At 43.2% G+C, this 22,631-nt stretch overlaps 1 protein-coding gene across 1 annotated transcript in view; it reads left to right on the forward strand.

Moving 5' to 3' along the window:
- Positions 1 to 11,790: 11,790 nt before the first annotated feature.
- Positions 11,791 to 22,631, forward strand: part of LOC109688443 (uncharacterized) — a 61,630-nt gene continuing 50,789 nt past the window's right edge. Inside the window, 5 exon segments of the mRNA XM_020166808.2 lie at positions 11,791 to 11,955; positions 12,804 to 12,887; positions 14,485 to 14,505; positions 15,381 to 15,507; positions 16,248 to 16,343. Coding sequence (XP_020022397.2) covers positions 11,794 to 11,955; positions 12,804 to 12,887; positions 14,485 to 14,505; positions 15,381 to 15,507; positions 16,248 to 16,343 — 490 coding nt within the window. The 5' untranslated portion in view covers positions 11,791 to 11,793.

A 22,631-nucleotide genomic window follows, 5' to 3' on the forward strand; every position in this document is an offset into this window, starting at 1 on the left:
ACCTGACCCCAAATTTCTTTCTGTCTGTCTGTCTGTCTATCCTATATCTTCTCTAAAATCTCTAGTCACTCCCAGTTAAGCCCAGTTAGGTCCAGTAATAACCAAGGAGCGAGAGAGAAAAGCTCGCTCCAGCAAGGGAGGGAGTGCGGGAAACAGTGCCGCCTTCAATGTCTGTACACGGAGAAGACTGAAGATGAACCCAAGTGCTCTGCTGCCTTCCTCTACATGCCTGTGCTGTGTAATAAACCTCCTTTTTCTGCCCTTCACCATCTCTCTTTGTTTGGTGTGTAGGGGACAGTGGTCAGACCTGACCTGTGGAATCCCTGGAGTTTGGGTCTGAGATCTAAAACTCGGGTTTCAATGAGAGGGGAATGTCCAAACATTTGGAAATCAAACACAGACTTCTAAGTAGAAGGGTCATAGAAGAAGACACAAGAGAAATTAAAACAATATTTTGAAGTGAATGAAAATACAATATAAAATACATGTGTGGGATGCAATTAAAGCAGTGTTTAGAGAAAAATTTGTAACATTAAAATGTTTTTGTTAGAAAAGATCTAAAGTCATTGAAAGAAACTACAATGACCAAAGTAAACCTGAAACAAACAGAAATAAGGAAATAATAGATTTGAATAGAAATCAGAAAAATTGAAAAAAAAAAAACCAATAGAGGAAAAATCAATAAACCCCAAAGCTAGCTCTTTGAGAAACTGTGATAGACTTATAATCAGATTGAGCAGGAAAAAAAGACACAAATCATCAGTGTTAGGAATAAAAGAACAGATGTCCCACAAATGGTAAAAAGATGAGAAGGGACAGCTGTGAACAACTTCCTGCCCATAAACTTGACAAGTTATGTGAAATGGACTAATTTATTGGAAGATACGAACTGCCAAGACTCACTCAACAAGAAACAGATAAGCTATTAAAGAAATTTGAGTTATGTGTTTAAATCTTCAAAACCAAAATTGAACAAAAATACTCCAGGCCCTGAGAGCTACCCTGATGAATTCTACCAACATCAAGGAAAAAATAGTATTAATTCTATTCCATATCTTCCAGGAGCATAGAAGAGAAGGGCCCTCCCACGGTGCAGTGAGGAATTGGCCTGGTCTTTGCTCTGGGCTGGAGGAATTCCAGAGTGAGAGGACATCAAGCAACTAGGTAGCTTCGGGATGGGGACTGACTTCACTTTTCCAGCCACATTGCTATGGACTAAATTGGGGCTGACCCCAGATTCACATGTTGAAGTCCTAATTCCCACCCCACTGCCTCAGAATAGGACTACATTTGGACAGAGGGCACTTAAAGACATTAACTATGGTAAAATGCGGTCATATCCAATATGACTGATGTCCTGATAAAAAGAAAAGGTCAGCTGGGCACCAGTGGCTCATGCCCGTAATCCTAGCTACTTGGGAAGCTGAGTTAGGGAGAATAAGAGTTCCAGTCCAATCAGGACAAATAGTTCATGAGACTTCATCTCAAACAAGAGCTGGGCGCAGTGGGTGCCCCTGTCATCCCAAGCTATATAGAAAGTTGAGATCTGGAAGATTTCACGTCCAGGCTAACCCCAAGCAAAAACGTTCGAGAGATCCCACGCCAACAGAAAAAAGCTGGGCATGATGGCACCCACCTGTAATTTTTAAGTATCGCAATTACCCATTTATGAGACAAAAATGAGTGAATCCTATTATTCCAGTGATTCTTGCAGAAGAGCAGAATGTGCCAACCCCTGAATGCTGCCTTGGTATAAGAATCATTTTGAGCTGAAGGCAATTGAGAAGAAGCAGATACAAGACCAGTTCTCTGTCCTCCACCTATTTGCTTAAAAGCAGGATATAAATGTGTAACAGTAATCTCCCTGTCCTTTCTACCACCTGGAAGGACAAACATCAATCATGACTGACAGTTTTAAGCCCTTAACAACCCAAAGAGGTCATCAGAGGAATTTACATAACAAATCTTACTACCTCACTCTTAGTTAATTATATTTGCTCAATCCCTAGAGAACAAGTCATTAGGTTTAATGTTAAGGTTTTTGTTGAAATCCTTCATCAACTTGAGGTAGCTGCCTCTCTATTCTGAACTTGTTGAGTTTTTCAAGTCATAAAAATATGTTGAATTTTATCAAATGCTCTTTCTGAGTTGACTGATAGGATTGTGATTTTTTTTCCCTTAGATTGTTAATATTATGGATTGCATTGATTGATTTTCAAATGTTGAAGCAGTCTTGCATATCTGTATTAAATTCAACTTAGTGATGGTGTATAACTCTTTTTTCCGTATTGCTTTTAGGATCCTTGTGTCTAAGTTCATGAAATACATTAGACTAGGGTTTTTCTTTTCTCTTTGATTTTCATGTCAGGATAATGATAGCCTTGGAAAATGATTTAGAGGATTCCACCTTAATATTTTAGTCTGAATACTGTTTTCTTTGTATTTTTTGTAATTATATTCATTTTCTAGGGATGCTTTAATAAATTACCAGGATTCTGGTGACTTAAAACAACATTTATTCTCTCACAGTTCTTGAGCCCAGGAGTCCAAATTGAAGTATTAGCAGAGTTGATCCCTTCCGGAGGTACTGGGATTGAATATATCTCATGCCTCGGTAGATTCTGCTGGCTTCTGGCAAGCCATGACATTCTTGGCTTGCAACTGCATAAGTATTCCCTCTCTTTCCATCTTCCCATGGCTGTACTCTTTGTCTCTGTGTCTCAAGTCCCCTTCTGCCTTTCTTTTATAAGAACATCTATCACTGGATTTAGGGCCAACCCTAAATTGAGGATAGCCTCATGTTGAGATCTTTAACTGCATTGGAAAGACTTCTTTTTTCTAATAAAGCCACATTCACAGATTCAGAGGTTAGGAGTTGAACATACCTATCTGGGAGCTAGTATTCAATGCACAATAATGATTGATCTGAGTATAACAAACACACATGTGACTTATCCCAGTCTATTGGTAGCAACATTTTACCACTACAGGTAAGTGGAAATGTGGAAAACTTGCTTCCATTTGGGATGCTTTACTTTTCTCACTTTGAAATATCAGTGTCTCAAGTATCAGATTTGCTTTATTTATTTTAATCATCAAACACACCAGTCTCCCTTACCCATGGTTTTCTTTTCCACAGTTTCATTTACCCATGGTCAATTGTGGTCCAAAAATATTGGGTGGAAAATTCCAGAAATTAACAAGTCATAAGTTTTAAAATGCTCACCATTCTAAGTTGCATAATGAAATGTAACTCTATCCTTCTCTGTCTTCCTGGGACATGAATTGCTCCTGTGTCTAGGGTATCCACACTGTGTATGCTACTTACCCAATAGTCACTTAGTAGCCATCCTTGGAATCAGCTGTCATGCTACTTCAGTAATTACTGTGTTTAAGGTCTCAGAAATATATATGCTGCATATATAATGGTAATGTTTTATATATACATATATAATGTGTGTGTGTGTGTGTGTGTGCATGCGTGCATGTTTTAGCTTTGCAGGAAAATTGAACAGAAAGTTCCCATAAATCCCCTCATCCCTGGACAGAGTTTCCTCATTATTAACATCTTGTATTAGTTGCATTTTTTTAATTCTATAATTTCCTGCCTGGTGTCTCTCTGTGGGTAAGGGAAGCCTCAGACCCATAGAAGAAAGAGGGTGCTTCCCTTGGCCACTTCTTATCAGCAGGGTTTCTGATGGATTCATTTTATTGGTGCTGCTGGGCTCAGCTGGTATCCTTCATGGAGCACTCTTATTTGATTCAGGGGAGGAAAGAGTGTCCCAAGCCACCTTCCCATTGCTAGGCTGAGGTTAGAAAATGCCTGGGAGCATCCCTTTTTCCTGTTAGGTGGAGGTTTGTAAGACACCCTGCTGCTTGGTGAGCTCTCAGTACTCCTCTTTTTCTTTTAGAGTTCTCCTTTGCTCGCCCCTTACTTGTGCTCAGTGGGAAGAACAGAGAGAAACTAGTCTATGCAATCTTGTCTGGACCAGGAGTCTCACAGAGTTTTAATTATAGCTTTTGTACGAGAGAAAAATGTATTCATTTTATTTTTCAAATAATAGCCAGCCTATGCACCAATGACTTTTAAAAGTTAACACATATTAATTTATGTATTAATGGAGTTCAGTGATATTTCCATACATGTGCATGTCAAATCCAGCCACCCGTTCTCTACCTTCCCACCACTGCACACTTCTCAATCCCTTAGTCATCACAATTCCACTTTCTGGTGGACATTTTTTAGGCTCCACATACGACAGAGAACATGAAGTCATTGACTTTCTGTGTCTGCTTTATTTCATTTAACATAATGTCCTCCCATCCACTTTGCTAGAAATGACAGTCTTTTATTCTTTCTGATTAATATACCATTGTTTATATATGCCACATTTTCTTTCTTCATTTATCCATTGATGGGTGCCTAGGCTGATTTCATATTTTAGCTCTTGTAAGTAATGTCACAATAAACATGGGTACAAAAGTATCTCTTTTGTGTGCCAATTTAATTTCTTTTGGACAAATACCCAGAAGTGGGACAGCTGGATCCTATGGACGCTCTACTTTTAGGTTTTTAAGAAACCTCGATACTGTTCTCCATAGTGGCTAGAATAATTTACATTCCCACCAGCAGTATATAAAAGTTCCTTTTTCTCTTTCTTCATCCATCTTTGTGTTTACTTTATGAACACTCTGTGTTCCATTTTTTTTTTCTCTGTTTTTCTCTCGTGTTGAAAGGACTTCCCAATAATCAGGTGACTGATTCTCACCTAAAATCTGGGAAGGACTGAGGATGAAATCAGATGTTGTGTACCAGTGTTGCCCTCCTTATCTGAGATGAGGAATCATGTGGCCTGAGGGGCAATTATAGGACTTCCTGGGATGAGAAGATTGTGGAAGCCACGAGTCCCCGGTCAGAATGAGACCCAGGAGTATCTGGATGGGAGAAGGGCACAGTTGCTGTCCTTCTAAACACTGGTGCTTGTGGCAGACACTCAGAGTTCTCCTTGCCAGTCCAGGAGTAAGGGGAAGTACGCCAACCTCCGGAGAGCCTTGGAGAAATCAGACTGCCGTCTACCCGACTGCAGGAAAGAAGTGGAGCGCTACCGCCCTCTGGTGGCAGAACTGCATCAGGCCTCACTAATGCTCCTTTAGATGTTTGCTGAGCATGTAACAAGAGTCAACCAGGCCAAGCATTGAGCACTAGCTTTAAAAAAGATCCTAAGCCAGCATGGTGATACATGCCTGTAATACCAGCAGTTGGGAAGCTGAGACAGGAGCATCACGAGTTCTGGGCCAGCCTGGGCTACATACAGAGACTGTCTCAAAAAACAAAATATCCTACACTCAACCAGATATGACTGAAAATAATGATAATGACAAAAATGATCATTGCACAGAGAAAACTCAGGAATTTACTGCAGGCTGGGGGATCAGGGATGGCCTGGTGAGGAGATGATAGTCATGGTTAGGCCTGTGTCACCCTTGGAACAGCATGGCAAAGACCTTGAGAAAGGAAACAGGTAGTTGTAAAAAAAAAACAGGATGAGAAAGTAGAAGGCACGGAAGGAGTGGGACAGGGTCATTAAGAAAAGGGATAAGACCCAGCAAGAAGCACACTCCAAGCGGTCCTGCCTAGTACAGCTTCAGAGTAGTTGGCATGGTGAAACTGAACTCCGTTTCTCAGCCTCTCCCCACTCCCTGTTTCTGACAACCACTGGCCATCTCACACCTCTGCTTGCTCAACCACAAGGACAGCGCACTTGACTCTCACAGGTAGGGCTAGGATGGGCCAAGACTGGCACCAAGTATCGCTGACCCAAGCTTGTAGGCCCCTGTCCTGTTTTTGGATATGGTTCTAGGCAGGCTGGAGGGAGGAAAAGTTTGAGGCTCATGTAGGTTGCCTGGGGATGGCCAGACCACCCTCACCTGGCTGGGAACTGCCTGTGCCCCTCCCCATCATTGATTATTGGCTGGGAATCTCCTCCTCCCCTTCCAATAGGTTATCATAGATTTTAAGAGCACTTAAAGGGCAAAAACACACTCTCTGGGCTGGCAGACTCCACCTGGACCTCACCATGCTTCCCTTTGTATTTTCCTTTCGTAACTTTTAATAAACTCCCTTTACACCCAGTTGTCCTGCCATGAATTCTTTCTGGTAGGATACAAAGAGTTTGGAATTCTTCTGATCACCTCCGCACCAGCACTGTTAACTGAGTTTGTCTCTCAAGGATTCATGTGTTGGAAGCTTGACCCTCAGTATGGTGGTGGTAAGAAGTGGAGAGACCTTTAAGAGGTGGGGCCTAGTAGGCAGTCCTTGTAAATTACCAGGGTGTTTCACACTATAGAATCTAAACTAGCATTTGACTGGAAGGCATGACTTCAACTGGGGCAAGGATTGGCTAGGATTCTGGGCCCCTGCTGCTCCAATTACGCAATAAAAGACTCTACAAATGCTGACCTGCTGGTTCTGAACTTTCTCTACCCCATGGAGAATTTCTGGGCCAACAGGAAGTGTTAAAACCCCTAACTCTATAAAACTGTGGAATTTGCAGATTTTTCTACATTCTGGAATCAAAATAGTTCAGGTGTTAAGGGTTTTTCCCATGGACAACAGCAATAGCGTCTTTTTCCTTTTTCTTTAGGTGATTGCAGGGATTGAACTCAGGGCCTAATGCTGAGGCAAGCACTGTATCATTTGAGCCCACCCCCAACCTTTTAGCTTTAGTTTGTTTTTCAGATAGGGGCTGTCTCTTCTGCTTGGGCTGGCCTCAAACCATGATCCTCCCAACTATGCCTCCCAGTTAACTGGTTGAATGTTTTTATTTATTTGGAGCATTGGTTGTACAAAGCAAGAGTTTAATTTCCGCAATCCAGATTAAAGCAGATCTCTATCGGGGCAAAATTCATTTGTCAGGGCAGTTCCAACATGTGAACATCTACCTTCTTGTTATGTTTGGGGTAACTTTATTCTTAGGCAGTTGTTCTTATAGACTATTAGCCCCAATTATGAGAGTCATACAAAAGGAAGTGTCCTCATGTGATGTGTGGGGCAGCATGCTCTATAAATGAAAAAAGCTTGGAGTCTAACAAAAGTAACCCACTGTTTACAAACAGCAAATAGTTGAGAATAGAATTTTCTTCTCCTCCTCCTCCACTCCTGCCCTCCCGCCTTCCCCCCTCCTCCACTCAAGGCCTCATGAATGCTAGGCAAGCACTCCACCACTGAGCTGCATTTCCAGTTCAAAAGTAGTATTTTCTGTCTCCTTTGTCCCTTAATTAAAGGTAGTGCTGGAGTCTGACAACCAAATTTGGTTTTTATCCTGGCCATTTGCAATCTATTTCCCCATATGACATGCACAATTAGCTTTACAAATAGTCATCCATTGAGTTTGAAGAGTCCTTGGGTCCTTTCCTTCCTCTTCTTTGTGGTTTCATGCCCATGTTTCCTTGTGGTACCTCTACATGAGGGTCTTTTAAAGCCACCATGTTGTCTGGTTTCTTCTAAAATCTTGTCCAAACCAAGGGGCTCTTCCTCAAACTGAACTGGTCCTTCTCAGCCTGTCTATGGTCTTCACACACACACCCACAAAAAAAAAAAAAATCCCTACCTGGAACAAATCCATATGTCTTTATTCTGGCTTTCACTTCATCTCTGTACAGGTTCCTGTCCCATTGTCACCTCTCACCTCTCCAGATTGGTCCTAAACTCTAGACAGCCAGAACCAAATCGATATTAACTTTGCTCCACAATGCATTTGTCTCCCTGCACTTGGTTCCAAGTAAAGAAAAAAACCTCTGGTTTAATTCAGTTGTCTCTAGTAGGTGGGCTACTTTGACTGAAAGTTGCTTTTTATCCATTTCTGTGCCATTATTATCTCATTGTACTTTTAATGTTCCTCCCATGGGTTTTCCTAGGTAGTCATGGGTAATTGCATGCACAGTGATTCTTGAGATGTGTCATATTTCACAACTTTCATGTCAGTCACTCCCCATAGGCCAGTCCAGGGGAAGGACTTAATGCTCCAAGCCCTATAGACTTCAATAAAAACCTGTGTTAGGCTGTATGTAGCTTTAGTTCTTGACCTCTCTGAGATGACCCACTTTCACCTCTGAAAATGTCTTTCTATCTTAATAAACTTTACTATTCTTAATAAACGTTTCTATTATTTTCACTGTTTTGCATCTTGCCTGAAATCTTCTGCCACCAGGTGCAAGAATGAAGATAGCTGCGCTGACTTTCTGATAACACTTCTGGCATTTTAGGGATCTCCCAGCATCCTTTTTAGTGGCAAGAAGAAGCCCCTTTGGAATCCTGTGCTCCCTTCTAGAAGGTCTTTATGCCTTCTTTAGATCCACTGGGCTGCAGCTCTCACCTGAGAACAAGATGTCCAGAACACATTCAGGAAGAAGCCACTCTCTGAAATACTGGACAACTGAGGCACCCACCTATCTGAGACTCACATGCCTTCCCCTGAAAAATCATGTAAGATTCTCCCTTAAGGTAAGATGGTCATTGAAAGGCAAGGATCTGCTATCATCCAGCAGGCCAGCTTGTTGTTATAAAACTCTTTCTTTCTTCCTCTCTCTGCCTCTCCATTCATGAACTCCATTTGGCAGTAGCAAAGTAAACCTTGTGTGATTATGACACCAGTCCTGTGAGAGACCCTCCTCTCTGTCTTCTGTGGGTCTCTGACTAACATCCCTGCCTGGCTCTTAGCAGGGAGATGAGGCAGCAGCTGTGAGCTGTCCTTGACTCTTTCTTCAGTGCTCTATGGCCACTGCCTCAGGGAAGCCTTCTGACCCCAGGCTCCTATGGCCCTGAATACTGGCTTCATGGAGGACATCCCTGCCCGGCTCTTAGCAGGGAGATGAGGCAGCAGCTGTGAGCTGTCCTTGACTCTTTCTTCAGTGCTCTATGGCCACTGCCTCAGGGAAACCTTCTGACCCCAGCTCCTATGGCCCTGAATACTGGCTTCATCGAGGTCACAGAACCCATTCATTTCTGTCACTCTTCACATTCCCACTTTCCCATGACCAGGCCCATCCCAGGCAAAGCCCTCGCTCCTCAAGCTCACTGCCCCACTGAAGCCTGCCTAAATAGAAAGCATGCCTTTATGGAGTCAAAGGAAACTACAACTCCCAGAATTCCCAGCACATGGGAAGCTGAGACAGGAGGATTGCAAATTAGAGGTCAGCCTGAACTACATGAGACTCTGTCTTAAAATAAACAAAACAGCAAGATATAGAATAATGCATATAGGATGTTTTCTTTGTACAACAGGACGTTGCGGGGGAGAGATAATTGCTTATACATAGACTATTGTTAGAAAGAGGTATGAAAAGTGCAGGGCTGGGGATGCAGCTCAGCTGTAGAGTGCCTGTCCAGCATGCATTAAGCCCTGGGTTTGATCATCAACACCACAAAGAAAAGAAAAAGTGCTAAAGGTGGTTGTGGCTATAACAAGGAAAATGGCAAGACTAGGACTAGGGATAGAAAAGAGATTTGTTTTATACTGAATACTTTTATGCTCTTATTTTTCATTGTGGTAAATGGCATTAATGGAAAATCCACCATTGAAAATGGATGGAATTGGAGAACATCATTCTGAGTGAGGTTAGCCTGGCCCAAAAGACCAAAAATCGTATGTTCTCCCTCATATGTGGACATTAGATCAAGGGCAAACACAACAAGGGGATTGGACTTTGATCACATGATAAAAGCGAGAGCACACAAGGAAGGGGTGAGGATAGGTAAGACACCTAAAAAACTAGCTAGCATTTGTTGCCCTTAACGCAGAGAAACTAAAGCAGATACCTTAAAGCAACTGAGGCCAATAGGAAAAGGGGAACAGGTACTAGAGAAAAGGTTAGATCAAAAAGAATTAACCTAGAAGGTAACACCCACGCACAGGAAATCAATGTGAGTCAATGCCCTGTATAGCTATCCTTATCTCAACCAGCAAAAACCCTTGTTCCTTCCTATTATTGCTTATACTCTCTCTGCAACAAAATTAGAAATAAGGGCAAAATAGTTTCTGCTGGGTATTGAGGGGGGGCAGAGGCAGGGGGCGGAGTGGGTGGTAAGGGAGGGGGTGGGGGCAGGAGGGAGAAATGAACCAAGCCTTGTATGCACATATGAATAATAAAAGAAAAATGAAAATAAATAAATAAATAAATAAAAAGAAACCTATAGAAATTGTTTGAAGAAGGAGGGTGGGGATGAGGTTGAATGATAGCTGGTAAATTTGATTGGGGCACATTGTATGGAAATATCACAATGATATGTGTCAATAAAAAACTATTAAAAAAACAAGTAATACAAAAAAAAAAAAAAAAAGAAAATCCACCATTGAAAAAGTGTATAGATCAGTGATATTTCATACATTCACAACGTTGGACAACCATCCCAGCTATGTCCAAAATTTTGCTGTCATCCTAAAAAGAAAGTCCATACGTATTAACCCATAGTTCCTCCATTCTTCCCCTTATCCCAGCCCATGGTAACCTTTAGTCTACCTCTTGACACTACAGATTTGCATATTCTAGATAGTTCATGTAAGTAAATCATACAATATTTGTCCTTATGTCTTTGACTTATTTCCCCTGCTATATTATTCTCAAGGCTCATCCATGTTACGCAATTATCACAACTTTTAACAGCTCAGTAATATTTTATTGCGCACATCTGTCATCTTGTTTAACAATTTACATGTCACTGGACACTAAGTGTTTTTCACCTTTTGCCTGTGGTGAATAATGCAGCTGTGAACTCTGGTATACCAGTGTCTGTTTGAACCCTGTTTTCAATTCTTCAGGGCATATGTGTAAGAGCAGAATTACTGCATCATCCACTTTTTTTTTTTTTTGATTGTTTTGGATATTTGGAGTCCTTTGAAATTCTGAATGAATTACAGGAAGAATTATTCTTTTTCTGCAAAAACACCATTGAAATTTTGATAGAGGTTGCATTGAATCTGGATTGACACTTTTTTGTTTGTGTATGTATGTTTTTTTATGAGGCAGGCTCTCACTATATAGTCAAGACTGACCTAAAATTCTCAGTCCTCCTGTCTCAGCCTCCCAAGTGTTGGGATTACAGGTATGGCTCACCATGCCCAACTAGTATTGATACTTTTAACACTATTAAAACGACTTGAAAGTAGGATGACTTTCCATTTACTTCAGTCTTTAATTTCTCCCAGCAAGAGTTTGTAGTTCTCAATGTGCAAGTCTTTCACTTCCTGTGTTAAACTTATTTATAAGTATTTTAGTCTTTTAATGCATTGTAAATATAATTGTTTTCTTAATTTCCTTTTCAGATTGTTCACTACTAGTGTATAGAAATACAATGGATTGCAGGTTGATTTTGTATTCTTCGACTTTGTTGAATTTCTTTATTAGTTGTAACACGTTTTGTTCACTAACTTATTTCAAATGACTTACAATGGTGCCTGCACCTAGCGGGTGTTCAACACCCATTTGCTGTTAACTCCACCAGACATGGATCTGTTGTGGACCACGATCTGCTGGCCCCACAAGAGTGCACAGCAATGACACTGGCTCCGGGGAACCTACCTTCACTGTCTGTAACCCAGGGCTTCACAGATGAGGAGGGACAGGGGCGAACTCAGAAGCTCTCTGGGAGCCTCGCCTTAGACAGAAGCCCTAGTTCTGCCCGGTCACCTCCAGACAAACTACACTTCCCACAAGGCTTTGGTCCTCACGTGGACTACGTTTCCCAGAGGACTTAGAGCCGTTGCCCGGCCCCAGCCCCACCTCTCCTGTACTTTAATGGCCGCCGAGACTGTGGCCCGGGGGCGCGGCTCCCGGGCCTGCGGTCGCGCGGGCGGAGCACGGAAGCCAGACGGCTGTCAGGCGGCGAAATTCCGGAACCTCGCGCTTGCGGAGCGCGGCGGCGGAGGCCGGGCCCAGGGGGCATCCGAGCCCGGGGAGGTGAGCGGCTGAGGGACGGGGATTGCGGGAGGCGGATCAGGGCCTCGGGAGGATGCGGGGACCCTGCCCGAGACTCGCTTAGAGACCAGCCTGTCGCCTTCACAGCCAGCCGTCCGCGACGCCGCCTGGACGTGTGCGGTCGGCGCTCGGTCCCGGTTCGCCCCAGCGCAGCCTCCCGCCTCCTGAGCCCCGTCCCGGCGCGTTCCCTGCCCGCGCTGCCGGCTTGGAGCGGCCGCGGCCGCGGTCACGCGTGGGAAACGCGGTCCTCCCCGGGGAGCCAGGCGCCCGCCCCCCACGCCAGAGCCAGGACCAGAACCAGAACCAGGTCTTCCTTTTCTGTGGCCGGGCCCCGCCGGGCATGGGGAAGCCACCGTTCCCCGTTTCTGGAAGGGTTTTCTTCAAAACCCTGGAAACGGATTCATTTGCAGGAGGCAGAGAAATTGGGTGGGCGCAGCTGAGGCTGAGGAAGACTGTCGCAGGGAAGACCGTGACACTAGAGCCGCTGCCCTGGGTGCGGGCTTGGAGTCCTGTAACTTCTCACTGGCTGTGTTAATGGAGACAGGTGGCCCCACTCGTCCTGTTTCCTGATCGATAAAATGGGGGCGCCAAGCAGTGTAAGGCGGTGCCTGGCATGGGGTGAGGCTCAGTGTTGGAACCCAGGGTCGTCTCCTACTGGTGCCTCCTGTAGATTGCCTGGGCCGGCATGGGCCCAGCCTTTCCCTGGTCCTGTCCACTCCCAGCTCCTCCTGACTTCCCTCTCTGAAGGCCCCTGGGGTCATTATCTGGTGGTGAAAAGGATTTGACAGCTGCTGATTCCTTATGGTCCCCTTTTCTTCTCTCACATCCAGCCTCTGAGGGACGCTGCAGTTATCCTTGGGGGAAGAGCTCAGATAGAGGACATGGCTCCTGAGCAAAGGGAAGCACAGTCTCAGGTGAGCTCACTGACCTCTCAGTTCTTACTGGATGGAGATGGAGTTTTTCCTGCCTTAACTGAAGTTCTCTACTGAATACAACCTTTGCCAGGATTTGGAGTCCATCTTTTAAGTAGGAGGAGTTGGTCCACCCTGGTGGGTGGTGGGTTCTGTAGGGGATACTCACTCCCATGTCTTAATGTTCACTTCTGTCCACTAGTCTCAATCTGCTGTGTCATCACTAATTTGACAGGTAACAAACATGCTAGGTGTCTTTTCATTACTATGGACAGACAAACATGCACACCTGGGAAAATTCTGCTCTGACCCTGCCACCTTCACTCATCATGTCTCTCTGTGCCCCTGGCAAGAATTCTTTTCTTTTTCTCCTCCCTTCTGAGTATCTTCGTAATGCCTCCCCCAGGTTTCCCAGCCCCAAGTGTTTATTTTTTTTCTCCACTGTACTTATGGATCATGTGCTTTGCCTCTACCACTGCCTTAAAAAATGACTTTGACCTGTCATTTTCATCTTTATGTTGGGGAACTGGGGAGGCCTCCCCCATCCAGGTGAGACGATGAGGCCTATGATAGCAGGAGACCCAATAGGAGAGGTCTCTTACTCCAATACCAAAGAGAAGACACCTCGGGAAGGCACAGGAGTGTCCCGTGCGCCATCTGTGGCAGAGAAGCAGTGCACACAGTGGTTAGGAAATAACCACTGTCTCTCAAGCCAGACAGATGGTTCTAATCCCTCTCCTCTGTTGCTGTTTGTGGGCTTTGGACAAATAACTCCTCTTTTTCCTCACCTATAAAATCAGTGCCTACCTCCTAGGGTAGATGAGAGAATGACATGAGTTAGTGTTTACCTCAGGGCAAGGTACATAGTAGCAGCTCAATGTGTGCTTATTGTGGTACTGAATGATCTACATTGATAATATTAATGTTGGTGGACAGAAACTAACATACAATGTTTTTAGGACTCAGAAAATACTTGTCCTTTTCTACTCTTTTTTTTTTTTTCATGGGACTGGGGTTTGAACTCCAGGCTTCACACTAGCAAAGCAGGCAGTCTACCACTTGAGCCACATCTCCAGTCCATATTGCTCTGGTTGTTTTGGAGATGGGATCTCTGACATCCTCCTGATGTCAGCCTCCCAAAGTAGGTAGGATTACAGGTGCGAGCCACCTGTGCCCGGCTTTTCTACTCATCTTTGTGTTGCAATAATATTTGATGTTTATTAAGTGTCCAGGGTGCTAAGAAACGCACTTAGGCTTTGCATTTGTTATTTCTCACTCTTGCAGATGTCCACATTTTTCCATGCATATGAGGACACCAAGGCACAAAGAAGCCAAGTTACCCAAGTTCATGCTCAGGTGTAGCTGGCCCCCAGTCCATGCTTAGACCATCCAGCCCTCCTCTATGCGGACAGACCCAGGCACGCTACTAGAGCACGTCAGCAATAGAGTTTTAGTTTAACTTTGGACTCACAAATGTGGTGGGGTTTGATCCTCTGGATTATGGCCAGCACTTACCATTGCATGTTTAAGCTGCTCTATTTCTTTTGGTTTTCCCATTCTACATTCTACTCTGACAGGATTTTTTTTTTTTTTAAATCAGGTTGTTGGAGTGGTCTGTCTGGTAAGTTTTGTTAGTAATGAGGCTGGTATCTTTTCCTCGTAGTTTAAGAAGCTTAAGATACAGATCAGTGGCCAAAATATCCTTGGGGATATGGTGCTACCTTGTACCTGGCAGGATTTTTTTTTCCCTCTATCTTATGATAAGGGGATGAGGGACATTTCATACATTGTTGACAAGGGAAGAGAATGTCTCTTGTTGGGTAACAGTGGTTTAACAGCATGAGACCCTATCATCTCTTCTGTTTCATTTATATCTTCCTATTTTCTTATGTAGAATGAGGAAAATGACGGATCTTTCTTCCTAGGATTACGGTAAAGATTAAATAGGTGATGCACAAAAGATTAATATAAAGCTCCAAGAGAAGTGCTTGACCCGTAGAAAGCATTCAATAACTGATTTCTGTTTTAATGTTTGTAATTACTGTCCTCAAGCTTGAAGAAGCAGACAGTGCCTTATTATTTGACCTAGTCTTCATTAGTGAGCATTTAGGTGGTTTCCACTTTTTTGCTGCAACACCATAAATACTTTGTGTATGCAATTTTGTGAAATGTTCATTAAAATACAAATGTAGTAATTGGTGAGTTAAAGAACATACAGCTTGTAAATATGTATTATCAAATCTCCATTAAAAGGTCATTCTAATTAGCATTTAAAGGCCATAATCCCCCTATTCATCTCTCACAGTGCTTAACACCAGGCCAGTTCCTACTTTATCCTGCTCAGTGTGTGTTTGTCATTGGTCAAATATTCATTAAACAAATTATCTGACCCATCAGCACCTTGAATGTCATGAGTAGCATTTCACGGTAGCCTGTCCACCTCCTCTACTCTGTGAGGGTTGGTTCCGGGTGAGCTGGAATAGCCTGTCTTTGTAGGGGTCAGTGACATTTGAGGATGTGGCTGTGCGCTTTACTCGGGATGAGTGGAGAAAGCTGGATCCTTCTCAGAGGAGGTTGTACCGGGAGGTGATGCTGGAGAACTACAGTCACCTGGCTGCACTGGGTAAGGAAATTTCCCTGTAGATACAGAATTCAGAAATGGGGGCTCTCAGCACCTCCTTCTCTGAATAAACACTGTGGGCCATCAAAAAACCTTAGCTGAGTTTTGCTTTGGGATTGTACGGATTAGATCTCTATAAATATTGAAACTTTTTTCCCGCTTGCAAGTGTGAAATTGCCCAATGTATGGGAACCAGTGAAGTTGATGCTGATAATTTTCTCCCTCCATCTTCACAATTTCACATTAGAAATTCCGTCATAGTTGAGGCAACATTTTCCTACTATGGTTTTTTTTTGTTTGCTCACTCCTGAGCAAAGGCTTCTCTCAATCTTCCTTACTGACCTCCTGCTTCCCTTTCCCATTTTTCTTTTCCAGCCAAATGAAAACTGTGTACTTCATCTTTGAAAGGGAATCAGACAGTGTTTCCTCACTTTAAAGAGGCTACTTAGTACATTATCTTTCCCATAGGTAACTGCTTGTGAATTTTAATTGAAAGCTATGGCAGCCTGTTTCCCTAACAAAATTAATTTCCCCAATAGTCATATTCTATAGTCCCTTGTCTTTTACTTAACACATCCCTTCACATCATGGGCCACTTCTTAAGCATCCTGCAGAAACTATACCATCTGAGTTTTCTACTCAAATTTGTGATAATTCTTTGTATCAAAACAAGACACAAAGTCTATTATTATTATTATTATTATTATTATTATTATTATTATTATTATTTTGCCTATGAGCAGGACTTCAATTTACCAAACCAAAGATGATCTCCGTGTTGCAGCAAGGAGAAGATCCCTGGAAGGTAGAGAAAGAAGGTCCTGGAGGCTCCTGTCTTGGTGAGTGGGTGGGTCTTAGGTTAGTAAGAAGAGGGTGCAGCTTGGAGTATTGGTTGGGAGAGTTCTTCAGATTCTTTGTCTTCAACAAGTATTGGGAAAGGGGAAGCCAGGCTCCTAATCAGAGCTTTTCATTGTGTCATAACCACTTCTCAAATGAATCTCTTTAAGATCTGTTTTCTTGTTCTTTCCTATTATTTCCTAGGAGGGCTGCATTTTCATGTATTCATTCCAGAAACATGGTGTATTTAAGGGATTGCAAGTAATTCATTTTGTCTGAAGCTCAGGGTATGTATAGGAAAAGGAGATGAGGAAGGAAATGAGATTGAAGACTCTGTAAGTGTCACATTGTAAGTGCTTCAGCACAGTTCTAAGAAATTTGAGCTGTCCTGTGGATGACTGGAAATATTTGAGGAATTTAAATAGAGCATTGTATAATCCTTGATAGCTTAAAAAAAGATCTGGATCAGAAACAATTTAAATGTCCTTTAATAAATAGCTAGAGAAGCTCTGGTGTATCCTTACCCTGGCCTACATTGCTACAGTTAAAATGAAAGAACACTAACATGGACAGAGTGCCAAGACACGTTAAGGAGTAAAACAAGTTACAGAGCAGCATTTATGTTTAAAGAAATATGCATGTGAGCACAGAGAGAAAGGTGAGGAGGACACACTTTAGCTAGTAACACTAAGTTACTTTTAGAATGAGTCCAATGAAAGAGGACTTTAGTTGCCTGTAATGGTTTCAGTTTTCACAAAGCGTATTATATTCCTGAAATCTGTATGTGATGTGAATGTAAAGAAGAGTCACTTTGGGGGCATCAGGAGGGTAGATTTAATGAGGCAAAACTAGAGGTGAGAAGCATCACAGAGCCGTTGCAGGAATGTAGGCAAGAAGCTAGTAGGGCCTTGACCAAGGCCCCAGGTCTCAAAGGGAATGAGGAGGAGCCAGTTTGATAAGGGCATAGAGGGAAGTTGGTGTGAGATTGTTTTCATTTGAGACATGAGTGAAATACTTGTGTAGACATCGCTGTTGACAATCACAAAAGGTAGATGGTGTTGGAGCTCGGGGAGCGTTCGTGGTGGAGGTGGCATTTGCAGCCTTGCGCTGACCAGGTGAGGGAACAGAGCAGAGGACAGAATCCCTGGAAACTGCATTTGCAAGGTGCTTAAGGAAGAGAATCCATGAGTGAGCCTGAGATGAAGGGTCAGCAGAGAGAAATGGGAGAGGTGGCCACTGGGAACTGAAGTTTGTTTAGTGGGAGAGGCCCTCACTGGAGGACCTAGGCTCACATCCTGGTCTGCCCCTTGGCCATGTCTTCATAAATACTGAGTAAGCTCTGGGCACCACTAGTGGGGCTGCACTGGGCAGAAAGAGACTGGATCCAGCCACTGTGTAGCTCCCAGTCCAGTTGGGGAAAGGAGGGTGAAGATGCCAAGCGTACACAGGCAGCGATATGGCAAATTCTAGTGGGGCCTGGGAGAAAGGGGAAAATACAGAGTGCTGTGAGAGTGCAGGACACAAGGGCAGCATCAGCCAAGGTTTCCCTGAGGAAGGGCGGGTCCAAGCATGAGGACAATGATTCCAGGCCTAAAAGAAGGGAAGCCAGTGTTGACCCAGGGGAAGGGTAGAAGTGGCAACAGGAGACAGCAGCAGGACCAGATCCTGCTAAGTCCAGATCCTGCCATGGGGTTTGGTCTGATGATTTTAGAGCCTGCATGGGGCTGAGGAGTTGGGAGTAACCTGGAGCCAGGCCCAGGTCCACCTTCTTCAGAGTAGCCTACAGCCTCCTGGGGAACCCGATGAAGTAGAGAGGAGGGCACGTGGAAGGCTGTCTGTGTCAGGTCCAGACCTTCAGCTATGGCCCCTCACACCTGGGCCCAGGTAGCAGTGTGGGACAGACTGCCTGGGTATAGCAGCCCCCATGCTGGAAGAGCTCTCCCTGTCTAAAGTGGGTTTCTCAGGTAACCATCATTTGGGAAAAGTCCACTAATTGGGTGGAAAATGCGAAAACCACCCCAAAATAAGCAGAACCAGGCAGTAGGGAAGCTGATGAAACTTAGAAGGTAGAAATCCAGTCATCAGGTGTGACCTGAATCTAACAGGAAAGATGAGAGGAGGATGAAAAAGAATCTTTCTCTGTCTGCTGGGGACTAACAGACATGTGAGTCTCCCTTCCTGAGCGTACTGAGTGTACATAGGAGTAGACTGGGTTGGAAGCAGTACTGGAGTCCAGAGCTGTCCAGGGAGAGGCTGGGACTCCTGACCATGAGGACAACACACCTCCTCAGCGCTGAGGACAGTCCTGGAGAGAATCATGAGTGGATTCTTAAGTGAAGTGGCGGTTGTCAGCTGGTTTCTGTTCTGTTCCTCTTCCTTTCTTTGGTGGACTATGATAGCCTTGGGACAGCCTTTCCCAACAAGAGCTCACCCCCATGTGGAAGAACCTGTGCCTTCTCAGAAGAACCTCAGATTATTACCTTTTAGCCAGCATCAGCTATTACTGGCCTGGCACCAGTGGCTCACACCTATAATCCTAGCTACTTGGGAAGAAGCTGAGATTAGGAGGATCATAGTTTGAGGCCAGGCTGGGCAAATGGATTGGGAGACTCCATCTCTAAAACAACCAGAGCCAAATGGATTGGAGATGTGGCTTAAGCAGTAGAGTACCTGCTTTGCAAATCTGAAGTCCTGAGTTCAAATTCCAGTAAACACCCCCCCACACCTGAAAAAAAACCTATCCCTGAAGAGCCAGTGGCAGAAAAGCTCTTGTTTTAGGAGCAGGGCCTCCTAGAACCTCTAGTTGTCTCAAAATGCACTTTTGCAGAGCTGGAGGCAGAGCTGAAGCAGTAGAGTCCCTGCCCAGCAGTCACAAAGCCCTGAGTTAAAACCCAAGTACTGGAAAAAAAAAAAAAAAAAGCACTTTAACAAAGTTATTTACTTCACATCTACTTATAAATTGGGAAAAATAATATAAGAAAATCAATTTTGTATCATCCCTGGGTTTGTAAATTTTAAATTGAGAAATGGAAGAGGATGGCTCAAATATTCTGTGACTCACTTGAGTCTCTTGGCTGAGAAATTGACCAAAGTATATAGCACCGTGGCTATGCTTTTCTGAGGTAGTTAGTTGCACTAAGAATCATGGGGTTAAACCAACTTCTAAATCTCATAAGCTCGATTCAGACTGAAATGTGAAAATACTCTGGAAATCTAAACTTCTTTAAACTCAAAGGGTGATCCGGGTAATCAAGTCCTTCCAATGAAGGACTACTTTTCTTCCCTTGTCTTTTTCTCTTCTTCTGTCTTCTTACTGAAAGAATCTGTCTAGGGTGGACTGAACTGGTACAGTGTAGCCAGCTGCAGAGTCACCTGTTGACCTCTCAGTGAGGTCTGCTGGGACTGTGTCTGCTCACAAGGAAGGGCATCTTTTCCTAACTTGCACAAGGTGCCTAGAGGTTGACAGTAGCCCTATTGAAGTAGCATGACATGATTTTAAGAAGTGATTGTCCCTACAAACTGAGAAGTGCAGCCACAGTGTTCTGTAGCCCTGTTTAATTTTCATGAGTCTTTTTTTTTTGTCCCCCTGCCTGCTCCAGCAAGAACCCACATGTGGGCCCTGCACCTCTCTTGCCACTAACATAGCTGCAGAGGGCTCTGTTTAAAAGGTGAATCGTCACATATAGCTCCCATGCTCAAAATCTCTAGTGTCTTCCATCCCATGAAGCACAGTCCAGAATTCTCGCGGTGGTCTTTAGAGACCATGTGGTTGCCCTGTCTATCTGCCTCTTCATCTTTATCTCCTACTGTACCTATTCTAATCACTTTAACTGCCACTTCAGGTCCTCTGCACTTGCCTTTTTCTTTTGTAGACCATTCATCCTGTCTCTCCCTCTACATGGTAGGCTCCCTCTTTATGCAGAGCTACCTGTTTTCATTCATTCCCATTTCCCTAGTGCTTAAAGCAATGGCTGGCCAGAGTAAGTTTCCATTTATATAGTGAATGCAGGAGTGACTCAGAATGGGCACTGGTGAAGGAGATAGAAAAGTGTGAACCGGTTCCAGAGAATTCTGGAAGATAAAAGCAGCAGATCTTGGATTAGATATGAAAGATAAAGGAGATGGAATGGTCAGGGATGTTTGCTTGTTATTTGCTTATTCTTGGGTAGACATTGATACCATTTAATGAGATGTAATAACTGGAAGATCTGATTTGAAAGATGGTACAAATTTGTTTTTTTTGGAGACTTTTTTTGTTAAGTTTAGACAATTATGGACTCACTTGCAACTTTAAGAAGTAGCACAGAGTTTTATGCTTCTATACTCAGTTCCAAAACTGTAACACTGTGTCACCATCAAGATACTGACACCATACAATGAAGATACAGAAGAATTCTTTCATTCTACAGGGTCCTTCCTGTACCCTTTTTTAGACATGCTACTTCTTTCTTATTCACTATTTCTGTTCTCCACCTTCCTTCCACCTTATCCCTAGTGAGGCAGGCTAGTGACTTGGAAAGTAAACCCCCAGGAATCCACTCTCTCAGCAAAAGGTCACCCCATGCTGAATTCCTCTTCTCCACCCAGTACCATCCTTGACTATCTCAGTTGTAAATTCCTTTTCAATTGTAAATCCCTTTGCAGATCTAAGTTCCCCAAAACACCTAGGAGTCTCTTCCTAGAAAATGGCACATGCCCAGTAAAAGGGAATCTGTCCTCAATTTGACTTCTCAGGTAAAGCCATCTGCTTAAGGCCTTATAAATATGGTCACAGCTCATACATACAATTAAAGACCTTGTCAATCAAATCTGCCAATCACCCTAGTCCCTCCCAAAAAGACTGCCCAAATTTTTCCTGCCATTTGCCCTTAGAACTTATAAACTGCCCTTTGAAGAAAGATCTGAGCTTCTGTCTCACCTGGCCAGGGCCCACTGCTTTCTTTTGCAGTGCCTGTTCTTTCCTTTTCCTTTCAATAAAACTACTGCAGTTTTGCAATTTGTGTCTCTGTACAGTTCTCTATTCAGGAGACACAGGTACCTGAGATCTTCTGGACTACATTCTCCTTAGACCACACCCTTCCAGTAATACTGCTAATCACTAATTGTTTCTCCATTTGTGTACTTTTGTCATTTCTAATGCTATGTAAATGGAATAGTAATAGTGTATATGTTCTTTGGGGGATTCCCCATCTTCCCACTTGGCATCATTCTCTGGAAATTCATCCAAGTAGTTGTATGTATCAGCACTTTTTATTCCTCTGATTGATTGCTCAGCAGTGTTCCATGGAATGGCTATCATGATTTGTACAACTATTCACGTATGAAGGACATTTGAATTTCTCCAGATTTTGGCAATTGCAGATAACAGTACCATAAACATTTGTGTACAGGCTTTTGTGCAGTAATAAATATTTTTTTTTGCAGTTTTTGAAGACATAGGCATATTGTTTTTGCAGAATGGCTGTACCATTTTATGTTCTAGTAGCAATGTGTGAATGAGTGACCCAGTTTTGCTGTGTCTTTGCCAATTTCCCTTTTCAATACTTTTTATGTTAGCTACTCTGATAGCCGTATTGATGCATGGATGACATGGGCAGGAATTTCAGGTGCTCAGGGTTCTTGAACCTGCTCTGAGAATGAAAGCACAGAAAGACTCTTAACAGCAGAGACCAGAAAGATTTTATTTGTAGAGAAGAGAAGAGAAAGACTGCATATTGGGGAATGCAGGGGAACCCAGGATGTAAACCAGTGATCCTGTGGGTCAGGGTGGGGAGTGGGTTTTATAGCCTATTTTTGCATTGCCTGAGGTGGTGATGTCTTTCAGATGCAAAAAGGCCTTTCCTAGAGAGAAGTATCTCCTTGACCTCCCACAGTCTGTCCTTCAGTATTGTGATTTTAATTTGTGTGTTCCATTGTCTTCCTTATTGAACATGTTTCCATGTGCTTATTTGCCATTTATATATCTTTGGTAAAATGTCTGTGTCTTTTGTCCATTTTCCAATTGAATTGTTTGGTTTATTTTTTACTATTGAGTTTTGAGAGTTTATATTTTCTGAATAGTAGTTTTTGTTGCATATGTGGTTTGTAGATATTTTTTCTAAGCCTGTAGTTGGTATTTTCATTCTCTTACACTGGGTCTTTGTAGAATAAAAGCTTTAATTTTGATGAGGTTCAGTTTATCAGGATTTATTTTTTATGGATTATCCTTGTGGCGTCAAGTGTTAGGACTCTGCCTATCATTTTATCATGAAGATTTTCTTGAGAAAAATGTACTGTAGTTTTATATCTCA

The sequence above is a fragment of the Castor canadensis genome, chromosome 16 (assembly GCF_047511655.1).
Source record: "Castor canadensis chromosome 16, mCasCan1.hap1v2, whole genome shotgun sequence".
NCBI classification, from domain to species: Eukaryota; Metazoa; Chordata; class Mammalia; order Rodentia; family Castoridae; genus Castor; species Castor canadensis.